Source organism: Protomyctophum parallelum (assembly GCF_964188405.1).
Source record: "Protomyctophum parallelum genome assembly, chromosome: 22".
NCBI lineage: Eukaryota > Metazoa > Chordata > Actinopteri > Myctophiformes > Myctophidae > Protomyctophum > Protomyctophum parallelum.
The window spans coordinates 35,758,800-35,770,462 of NC_139714.1; the positions used below are offsets into that span (position 1 = coordinate 35,758,800).

The following is an 11,663-nucleotide window of genomic DNA, read 5'->3' on the forward strand; positions in this document are numbered from 1 at the left end:
CGCAGCTCCATTTGGCAGGGGGAGTCGAGCGTGACTTGGTGGTGAAGGGAAGGGACTGAGGTGGAGAGGTGGAGGAGGTTGGAGATGAAGGAGCGGCCTTGGGGGATGATGCGCATGGCGTAGTTCAGATGGCCGAGTAGGGAAAGGAGCTGTTGCTTGCTGCACTGGGGGAGGTCCATGTAGTTGGAGAGGAGGAGGGTGATGCGGTTGAGCTTGTCGGGGGGCAGGGAGGCTTGGAGTGAGACAGTGTCCAGAGTGATTCCTAGGAATTCGAGGGAGGTGGAAGGGCCCTCGGTCTTCTCTAGGGCGAGGGGGACGCCGAGGTCGTTGAAAAGGGAGGTGAGTGTGGTGAGGCCGGATGCGGGGGGTGCGTGAGGGGGAGTGACGACGAGGAAGTCGTCTAGCAGGTGGGTGACGTAGGGGAGCTTGCAGTTGTTGAGGAGGATCCAGCAAAGGGCTTCGGCGAGGGTGTCAAACAGCTTTGGGCTGCTCCTGCAGCCGAAGGTGAGGCGGACGGCGAAGTAGTAGGCGTCCTGCCAGAAGACCCCAAAAAGATGCCAGCTGTCGGGGTGGAGGGGGAGGACTTTAAAAGCTGCGGTGACGTCGGCTTTGGCCAGCTGGGCGCCTTGGCCGGCGAGTCGGATGAGGTTTATGGCGCCATCTATGGTGGCGTATTGCATGGAGAATGGGGGGCTGGGGATGAGGCTGTTGATGCTGGGGGTGGAAGTGCCGTGGGGGGAGGAGAGGTCGAGGATGATCCTCTTTTTCCCTGAGTATTTCCGGGTGGCGATGCCGAGGGGGCTGATGCGGTAGATGGGGAAAGGTGGGGTGGAGAATGGGCCGATCATGAATCCGTTTTTTACTTCTTTTGTGAGCAGGGTGGTGACGGAGTCGGGGTCGGTGATGGCGGACTGGAGGTTTTGGCAGATGTGGCTGTTGGTGGGGAGGGTGATGAGGCCGGGGGAGAAGCCGTAGTTCAGGCCTCCGAGGAGGAAGCAGGCGGTTGCGGGGTCTGGGTGGCGTGATAGTGCGGCGGCCAGGGCGGGGATGTTGATGGGGGTGGAGAGGTGCCGGAGTAGTCAGCTGGGTCTGGAGGGATTGGTGGGGTGTTGGGGGCAGGAGGGGCGGGCATGGGCGCCCCCGCAGTGGGTGCATACATGGAGCATCCTGCAGACGGAAGCGGAGCACCCTATGCCGTTGAAATTGTTGCAGATGGCCTCGGTGCCACAGTAAAGGACTGGGCGGCCACGTACGTCGGTTGTTTGTTTGGAAGCTGGGTATTGGGGGGTTCGTTGCGGGGGCGGGGCGCCGATGGCGAGGAGGGGGGGAAGACTGGAAGCTGGTTTGGTGGTGGGTTTGGTGGTGGGTTTGGTGGTGGGTTTGGTGGCGGTGTGGACGTGCTGACTGGCGGCAGGGTACTGGCTGGTGGCGGGGGTGCGGGTGGCGGCGTGGACGCACTGGCTGGCGGGGTGGGTGGGGTTGCCGCACAGGTTACAGGCGATGGCGAGCCTTCCTGCGAAAATCCTGCAGTAGAGTTCCAAGTCTAGTTGACCCCAATATGTGGCGGTGTTGAGCTGGTGGAGCCTTGCTGCGGCGGTGGCGGAGAACTGGCGGTGGTACTCTAGGAAGAGTGAGCCGCCGAACCTCACGGCTAGGTCTAGGATGGTGGTGTGGTAGTCGTCCAGCTCCTGGCGCCGGGCTGGGTAGGTGGAGCAGATGACGTCTCTGTAGAGTGAGAATGCCAAGCCGAACTCGGCGACGGTGAGGATGGCGGAGCGTGAAGGGGTGGGGTTGCGGAGTTGGATGGAGAGGTCTCCGCACTCAATTACGCGGGATTCTGAGTTGGTGGTGGAGGGACGGAGGAGGGTGGCCAGGTCGATGTCGTTACCTGAGAGAATCTGGTTCCGGAGGGCGGCGCAGATGTTCTGGGGGTTTCTTGCTGGGGCGTTGGGCGGGACGACTGCTGGGGTTGCTGTGGAGAGAGAGAAGTTGGGAGGACGGGGGGGGAGAGGGTAGGAGGGGTCGGAAAGGACGCTGGGGAGAACCAGCGTAGGGTGGTAGGTAGCCGGGAGGTGAGGGTAGGCAGGGTGAGCCTGTGGGAAGGCAGGAGAAGCCAGGGGGACGGTGGGTGGAGCCTCGGCAGGAGAAGCCATGAGGTGGGCGGGGAGAACCTCGGCAGGAGAAGCCATGAGGGGGGCGGGGGGAACCTCGGCAGGAGAAGCCATGAGGGGGGCGGGGGGAACCTCGGCAGGAGAAGCCATGAGGGGGGCGGGGAGAACCTCGGCAGGAGAAGCCATGAGGGGGGCGGGGGGAACCTCGGCAGGAGAAGCCATGAGGGGGGGAGGGGGGACCTGGGAGGGCGGGTAGGCTGGGAGAGCCTGAGGGAAGGCCTGGATCAAAGCAGCCACGAGAGTGGCGATGGAAGGGGGGATGGGGGGAGTTTGAGTGTGGGGGGGGGGGGGGGGGTGCGGGCTGCGCGGCGGAGGACGAGAGGGAGGAGGTCAAGAGGGAAAGGAGGGACGTGAGGGTGTGGGGGGCAGGCACTGAGGTGGGGGGGTTTGGGGGGGTCTGGCTGATTGGAGGGATTGTGATGGCGGGGGGGAGGGGGGTGGTTGAGCTGGTTGGAATTGTGCTGTTTGGGGAAAGTGGAGAGAAGTGAGGTAGGAATGGAGGGGGGGGGGGGGGGAGTTAGAGGAGGGCAGTGTTGGGTAACTAACACTACTTAACTTAATGCTTGTAAATCAATTACGAAAATTAATTAAAGCAGAAAGTAATCTGAAAGTAATGCAAGCCACCCAACGCCGGGCAGCGTTGGGTAACTAACACCACGTAACTTAATGCCTGTAAATTAACCACGGTCAACCAATTAAGCAGTAAGTAATCTGAATATAATGCAAGACGCCCAGCACCGAGCAGTATTGGGCAACCGGCACTACATAAACTCAATGCTTGTAAATTGACCATGATGAATTAATTAAGCAGAAAGTAATTCAAATATAATGCAAATACCCAACACTGGAGGTGGGGGGGGGGGAGAGAGGTTGGGATGACGCGGGACCGCTTGGACCGGCGGGTGACGTCATCGGTGGTGGCCGCGCTGGGAGCGCGCCTCGTGACGTCATCGGTGGGCGCCGTGTTTGAGGAAGTTGAAGGAGTTGCGTTGTTGTTGTTGTTGGTGCTGTCGCAGAAAAGTTTGAACAAACCCGCCTTGTTGGTGGAGCGGACAAACGGAACGTTGAGCAGGCGGAGCTGCTTGTGAAGTCCTACTACCGTCCAGTCGGAGATGGCGGGTTGTGGCGGGCTTGGGTTGCTGGGAGGTTGCGAAGCGGCGGAGCTGCGGGTGGCGGTGAGGACGCGCCTGGAGCGCAGGGTCGCCTGGGTGGGTGGAGGGAGGGTTGGTGCCGGTGGTTGGTGGCGAGTCTCACGACCCTTCCTCTTCTCGGAGCGGAGCTTTCGGATACGGTCCCGAATGCGGCTCCGGATGAGGCTGAGCCTGGATGGCTGGGAGACGGCGGTCTGGGGGGCTGTGGTGGGACGGCTGTCATCGTCGCTGGACGTGTCAGTGTCGGGTATGAGCGTTGGGCTCCCCTGTCCGTCCGTGGGAGGATCGTCCTCCGAGGTGGAAGAAACCATGGCAGGTGAGCCGCTGGTTTTCGTGTTGCTGGTTTTGTTTCTGTTGCTAGTATGTGTACGTGCGTGTGGCGTGTACGAGCATACGAAAAGCATAGAGGATGCTGGGTTGTCTGAGGCGGGTATAAGTAGGCTGGGTAGATTGGCAAGGAGGGCGGAGGATGGCATGAGGGCATGGTCAAGGTGTGTTTCTCCGCCTCCTGAACATCAGTTGTTCCAACTCCATTAAATTCTACAAACTGTTAATAAAGATTTCAATCAATCAATCTGGACAGGTAGGTGTGAGAAAACCTTTTCTAGTCAGACAGGAAGTTTTGGTGTTCAAAAATAAGATACCACAGCCTATAATTAGGCTGGTGGTAAGCATGAGGTAACCAGTGTTGCATTCCTGGTTGGATGGGAGCCAGGATACCATGATATAAGGGCCACATCAATCTGAAGAGAATCAACTCTTTGAGAAGAGCGGCAGAAAGGCAGAGCAACTGAGACATCATGAGAGCTACTGCAGTCTTCTTGCTGATGCTGGCTAGAGTGTGTCAGCTAGCATAGAGTGAACACAGAGTAGTGACTGCTTAAAAGGAGAGTGTGACTGGGTGTGTAGTGCTGCCAGAATTGGCCAAAAATAGTATTTTTTTTAAAACACCACATCAGTGAATCAGTATTTCTTCTCCTCAACGCCACGACTAAACTCAGGAAAGAGCAACAGGAGAAATGCAGAGAAAACTATTACAAATTTTCATACTATTGTTTCAGTTATTGATATTATTTGGGTTATGGTTGCATTATGGTTGCAGACACATTCATCAGACGATGGCAGTAAATGGGCTAACTGAACAAACGCTCAAAGGAAAAACAACGGAAGTACAAAGAAAACGGTCATCCTGTCCTGAGACCTCTCCTCACCTGGTGGGTCCACTTCAGGTGGACTTCAATTGGAACAGGACCATGGAGGCTGTGAGGACAGATTTAGCCTCTACTCTGCTTGAGGGAGGACGTTATAAGCCACCAGGCTGTATTTCACATCACAAGGTGAGTAAATTAGTTAAAATTTGATTTTAACTAAAAACTAAAAAAAATAACAGTAAGCCTGTAGCGATGTCTATAATGCTCTTGAAGCCATAAAAGACTACATTTGTATGAAAAGTAAATCTGTAAATCCATATATATTTGGGGTCACAAACGGGTCAAGTGTCCTTGAGCAAGAGCACTGAACCCCTAATTGCTCCCGATGTGCAGCAGGTTGGTGTCTTACATGGTTTCCTCTGTCATCGGTGTATGAATGTGTGTGAATGAAATGCACAATCTATATAAAGCGCCTTGAATAAAGGCGCTATATAAATGCGCCATTTACATTAGTGTCTGAGGAAGGGTCGAGAGCCTGAAACATCACAAAAGCAATAAAATTAATCCTATAACTTGATCCAACATTTTCCTGTACAACTCATGACATTTTCCTGTACAACTCATGACATTTTCCTGTACAACTCATGACATTTTCCTGTACAACTCAACAACAGATCATTGTTATCTTCTTTTAGGTGGCAATCATCATTCCATTCCGCAATCGTCATCAACACCTGATACACTGGCTTTACTACCTCCATCCCATTCTGCAGCGCCAACAGTTGGACTATGGAGTGTACGTCATTAACCAGGACGGCGAGGGGAAGTTCAATAAGGCCAGATTGATGAATGTAGGGTTTGCTGAGGCATTGAAGGAGTACAATTATACCTGCTTTGTATTCTCTGATGTGGATCTAATCCCTATTAATGACCGTAACATCTATGGTTGCTTTAGTGATCCCAGACACCTGTCTGTGGCTGTTGACAAATTTGGTTTCATGTTGCCGTACTCAGCCATATTTGGTGGGGTTGTGTCATTGTCCAAAGAACAGTACTCGACCATTAATGGCTTCTCAAACAGCTACTGGGGCTGGGGCGGTGAGGATGATGACATCTACCAAAGAATTGCCACGAAATCCATGACCATCACTCGGCCTGACATGGCGACTGGGGTGTTCAAAATGATCAAGCATGAAAGAGACGTGCATAATGAACTTAATCCGGACAGAGTTGACATACTTCATAGAACCTCATCAACCATGGACGAAGATGGGATCAACTCCCTCAGATACACCATCAAGAAGATTGAGAAGGATACACTTTACACATTTATCACTGTGGACATTGGCACTCAGTGGCCCAAAAGAGAGTGGGTCTGGGTCTGACCACGTCTTAAATGCAAAAAGCACCGTTTGATTTTACACTTGAGCGGCTCTGGGCGCTGCTGGTGTGTTGCCATGTCTGTTTATTATAAGCGGCTTCTTTTTCTGTAAAGTTGCTTGTAATTATTGGTAGTTGTGGTTGCTTTTCTTGTTTCTAAAGTGCTTATTTGGGCTTTTCTCCTAATGTTTTAAACCAGTGATCCTCACACAGCGACATTCCCATGTCAAGGACCCCCAATTGAATGCATTTGCCCAACTGCATTTGCCCGGCTAATCCAAAAATATTTTGGGCCAGTGACCCCCATGAAGGATTTGTGTTTTTAAATGTTTCAATACAATGTTTCAAAAATATTCCACAATTGTCACTTTTTTCCTCTTTTCACTTTTGAAAAGAGCAGATCTACCAGCTCACAATGCATCACATTCATAGATTCATTCATTAAAACTATGAACTTTGACTACAGGGGGATATTTAATGATCATTATAACAACGTGCAAGAAAATATATAAAAAGCAGGAAGAACTTTATATTTGTGGACAATGAAAATATGTTTATTTTTTTCTGGGGGCAAGTGAGCAGCAGAGTGGTTTACGACCACCTGTAGGCTGTAGCATTAGTGGCGTGCACAGACATTTAGAGGGGCAGGTGCTCAAGTGACAAAGGGAGTGGAAGATAGATTTCGTGGCATAAATAAAATATTAGATTAGTAAAAAAAAAAAAAACTAAAACATGAAGAGATTAAGTACAGTGCAATAGTGGTGTCAACAAACTATACAAATCGTCATATCTCCCAGAATTTATTGCAAATGTGATGATTCATCAAACCTGGAACTATAGTGCAAATCTGCCTCCGACATATTTGTAGATGTGGTCTTTTGCAGTCCCCCATATCCCTGCTTCTCCCACTGAGACATGCTGCAGTTTGGCACCTGTTTTTAAATACAAATATACACCTGTAATTATTGGTAGTTGTGGTTGCTTTTCTTGTTTCTAAAGTGCTTATTTGGGCTTTTCTCCTAATGTTTTAAACCAGTGATCCTCACACAGCGACATTCCCATGTCAAGGACCCCCAATTGAATGCATTTGCCCAACTGCATTTGCCCGGCTAATCCAAAAATATTTTGGGCCAGTGACCCCCATGAAGGATTTGTGTTTTTAAATGTTTCAATACAATGTTTCAAAAATATTCCACAATTGTCACTTTTTTCCTCTTTTCACTTTTGAAAAGAGCAGATCTACCAGCTCACAATGCATCACATTCATAGATTCATTCATTAAAACTATGAACTTTGACTACAGGGGGATATTTAATGATCATTATAACAACGTGCAAGAAAATATATAAAAAGCAGGAAGAACTTTATATTTGTGGACAATGAAAATATGTTTATTTTTTTCTGGGGGCAAGTGAGCAGCAGAGTGGTTTACGACCACCTGTAGGCTGTAGCATTAGTGGCGTGCACAGACGTTTAGAGGGGGCAGGTGCTCAAGTGACAAAGGGAGTGGAAGATAGATTTCGTGGCATAAATAAAATATTAGATTAGTTAAAAAAAAAAAACTAAAACATGAAGAGATTAAGTACAGTGCAATAGTGGTGTCAACAAACTATACAAATCGTCATATCTCCCAGAATTTATTGCAAATGTGATGATTCATCAAACCTGGAACTATAGTGCAAATCTGCCTCCGACATATTTGTAGATGTGGTCTTTTGCAGTCCCCCATATCCCTGCTTCTCCCACTGAGACATGCTGCAGTTTGGCACCTGGCAGGTACAGTATGTCCAATGCTTTCTACTCCACGGAGAATATGAGAATATGTTGCGAGTCCTGCTGTCTGTAACAACCACTTGTCCCATGCCGACATAAACCTGCACTGGGAAAAAAGGCTGTCTCGCATCTCCAGCCTGCACCTGGGAGGAATACATCATCATGATTAATTACCATTGGATGAAAAATATGAACCAAATAATGTACTTCATAACGTATTCAAAAGTCAAAGATTGAAAATGCATATTGACAGGTTGTAGAAGTGGGTCTTGAGCTGAGCTTTAAAAATGTCTACAGAGGCTGCCTGACGAAGGTACAGTGGGAGCTTGTTCCATACCGACGGCCCGTAGAAGCAAAAAGCTGCTTCCCCGTATTTTTTAGTTGCCATCTTTTTGGGCAAAGCGAGCAGGCCGGCGGTGGAAGACCTTAGGGGGCGGTTTGGGACATATTTAGGCAGGCAGTCATGTAGGTAGGAAGGTTTGGGACATATTTAGGCAGGCAGTCATGTAGGTAGGAAGGTGCGAGACCATTGAGAGCTTTATAGACAAGTAAATAAATTTTGCAGTGATGCCAAAACTGGAGTAATATGTTCTCTCATCTTAGTTCTAGTTAAAACTCTGGCTGCTGCATTTTGGACAAGTTGTAATCTGTCAGTTGTTTTCTTAGGCAGTCCTGAAAAAAGTGCATTGCAGTAATCAAGCCGAGAAAAAACAAAGGCGTGGATTAGCGTTTTTGCATCGTCCAAGGACAGAGAGAGTTGAGAGACAATAGAGAGTTGACTGGAGGTCAGTGACTTACCCTGACAGAGAGCCAGCTGAGCCAGCACCAGCATGAAGACTGCAGTAGCTCTCATGATGTCTCGTCCGTCGCTTCTGCCTCCCTTCTTCTTTGGAACTGCTGAACCTCCAGATTGATGTAGGGTGACGGGTCTATATATATATATACATATATATATATACATATATATATATATATATCATGGTCTTGGAACAGCAGGTCCAATAGATTCGGACAGAGTTCAATTAAATGAAGGTGCCTCCCATTTACACTAGCGCTTCTTAAAATAATCAAAACATACAAACGGACTGCAATGCAGTTTCTCTCAAGCATGGCCAACCTATTTTGATAAAAGCACTAATAAAATATTGACATACGTATACATATGTACATACGGTATGTACATATGTATATAATAACTACATACAGAGCTGAATCACAATGTTCACCATTGTGCCTTTATTTGCCTAGCTTTGTTTTCATCATGTAAATACTTGCTTTCTGTGCGAGCGTGCGTGAGTGTGTCACTGGGTGTGTAGTGCTGCCAGAATAATATTTGAGTACCGGTATTCCTTTTAATACACCACATCAGTGAATCAGTATTTCTTCTCCTCAACGCCACGACTAAACTCAGGAAAGAGCAACAGGAAAAATGCAGAGAAAACTATTACTAATTTTCATACTATTGTTTCAGTTATTGATATTATTTGGGTTATGGTTGCATTATGGTTGCAGACACATTCATCAGACGATGGCAGTAAATGGGCTAACTGAACAAACGCTCAAAGGAAAAACAACGCAAGTACAAAGAAAACGGTCATCCTGTCCTGAGACCTCCCCTCACCTGGTGGGTCCACTTCAGGTGGACTTCAATTGGAACAGGACCATGGAGGCTGTGAGGACAGATTTAGGCTCTACTCTGCTTGAGGGAGGACGTTATAAGCCAGCATGCTGTATTTCACATCACAAGGTGAGTAAATTAGTTAAAATTAGATTTTAACTAAAAACTAAAAAAAATAACAGTAAGCCTGTAGCGATGTCTATAATGCTCTTGAAGCCATAAAAGACTACATTTGTATGAAAAGTAAATCTGTAAATCCATATATATTTGAGGTCACAAACGGGCCAAGTGTCCTTGAGCAAGAGCACTGAACCCCGGCCCTAATTGCTCCCGATTTCCTCTGTCATCGGTGTATGAATGTGTGTGAATGAAATGCACAATTTATATAAAGCGAATAAAGGCGCTATATAAATGCGCCATTTACATTAGTGTCTGAGGAAGGGCGAGAGCCTGGAACATCACAAAAGCAATAAAATAAATCCTATAACTTGATCCAACATTTTCCTGTACAACTCATGACATTTTCCTGTACAACTCATGACATTTTCCTGTACAACTCATGACATTTTCCTGTACAACTCATGACATTTTCCTGTACAACTCATGATATTTTCCTGTACAACTCAACAACAGATCATTGTTATCTTCTTTTAGGTGGCAATCATCATTCCATTCCGCAATCGTCATCAACACCTGATACACTGGCTTTACTACCTCCATCCCATTCTGCAGCGCCAACAGTTGGACTATGGAGTGTACATCATTAACCAGGACGGCGAGGGGAAGTTCAATAAGGCCAGATTGATGAATGTAGGGTTTGCTGAGGCATTGAAGGAGTACAATTATACCTGCTTTGTATTCTCTGATGTGGATCTAATCCCTATTAATGACCGTAACATCTATGGTTGCTTTAGTGATCCCAGACACCTGTCTGTGGCTGTTGACAAATTTGGTTTCATGTTGCCGTACTCAGCCATATTTGGTGGGGTTGTGTCATTGTCCAAAGAACAGTACTCGACCATTAACGGCTTCTCAAACAGCTACTGGGGCTGGGGCGGTGAGGATGATGACATCTACCAAAGAATTGCCACGAAATCCATGACCATCACTCGGCCTGACATGGCGACTGGGGTGTTCAAAATGATCAAGCATGAAAGAGACGTGCATAATGAACTTAATCCGGACAGAGTTGACATCCTTCATAGAACCTCATCAACCATGGACGAAGATGGGATCAACTCCCTCAGATACACCATCAAGAAGATTGAGAAGGATACACTTTACACATTTATCACTGTGGACATTGGCACTCAGTGGCCCAAAAGAGAGTGGGTCTGGGTCTGACCACGTCTTAAATGCAAAAAGCACCGTTTGATTTTACACTTGAGCGGCTCTGGGCGCTGCTGGTGTGTTGCCATGTCTGTTTATTATAAGCGGCTTCTTTTTCTGTAAAGTTGCTTGTAATTATTGGTAGTTGTGGTTGCTTTTCTTGTTTCTAAAGTGCTTATTTGGGCTTTTCTCCTAATGTTTTAAACCAGTGATCCTCACACAGCGACATTCCCATGTCAAGGACCCCCAATTGAATGCATTTGCCCAACTGCATTTGCCCGGCTAATCCAAAAATATTTTGGGCCAGTGACCCCCATGAAGGATTTGTGTTTTTAAATGTTTCAATACAATGTTTCAAAAATATTCCACAATTGTCACTTTTTTCCTCTTTTCACTTTTGAAAAGAGCAGATCTACCAGCTCACAATGCATCACATTCATAGATTCATTCATTAAAACTATGAACTTTGACTACAGGGGGATATTTAATGATCATTATAACAACGTGCAAGAAAATATTTAAAAAGCAGTAAGAACTTTTTTTGTGGACAATGAAAATATGTTTATTTTATTTTAATGTGGTGTCATTAAAATTAATCTTGATATGGCAGACTCACTATCTAGAAAATAAAAACATGGCACTTCATTTAAAATAGGTTACAGACCCCTGTTATATGCTTCTTTTGGGATTATTTTTATAGACCTATTTCATTGTTTCTATGAGACATGGCAACAGCAGTCTTTGAGCTCTTTGATAAAGATGAGTTTGAAAGTTGAGATTTGAAATAGTCATTGTTCGCTCAATTCTCAATATTTGTATTATTTAAATTAAAACATCTCCATAATCCATAAAAGTTTTCTTTCATACGCTGTATCACACCCGATTCAAGTCTTCTTCGATAAAATGCTACGAGTGAAGACCATAACATCGGGGCCGCAGCATTACGCATGGCGCCGGTGGCATTTCAACTCATTCCTTCATAGTGACTCGAATGAAATAAAATACAATAAGCGTTATTTTACTGGTGTTTTTCAATAGAAACTGCCAAGCTTTGTGATGCACATCGTCAATGCGTGATAGAGAATAAGCA

At 47.1% G+C, this 11,663-nt stretch overlaps 2 protein-coding genes across 2 annotated transcripts; both read left to right on the forward strand.

The window, feature by feature from the left end:
* Positions 1-4,575: 4,575 nt before the first annotated feature.
* LOC310853159 (beta-1,4-galactosyltransferase 1-like) lies at positions 4,576-5,858 on the forward strand (the record flags this gene model as incomplete). The annotated part of the gene is made up of 2 exons (XM_083757398.1): positions 4,576-4,659; positions 5,169-5,858. 2 exons carry the CDS (start codon positions 4,576-4,578, stop codon positions 5,856-5,858), a joined length of 774 nt encoding a protein of 257 aa, XP_083613524.1.
* Positions 5,859-9,289: 3,431 nt separating this feature from the next.
* LOC310853160 (beta-1,4-galactosyltransferase 1-like) lies at positions 9,290-10,588 on the forward strand (the record flags this gene model as incomplete). Its single annotated transcript, XM_083757399.1, has 2 exons — positions 9,290-9,373; positions 9,899-10,588. The coding sequence occupies 2 exons, from the start codon at positions 9,290-9,292 to the stop codon at positions 10,586-10,588; spliced, it is 774 nt and encodes a 257-aa protein (XP_083613525.1).
* Positions 10,589-11,663: the final 1,075 nt, after the last annotated feature.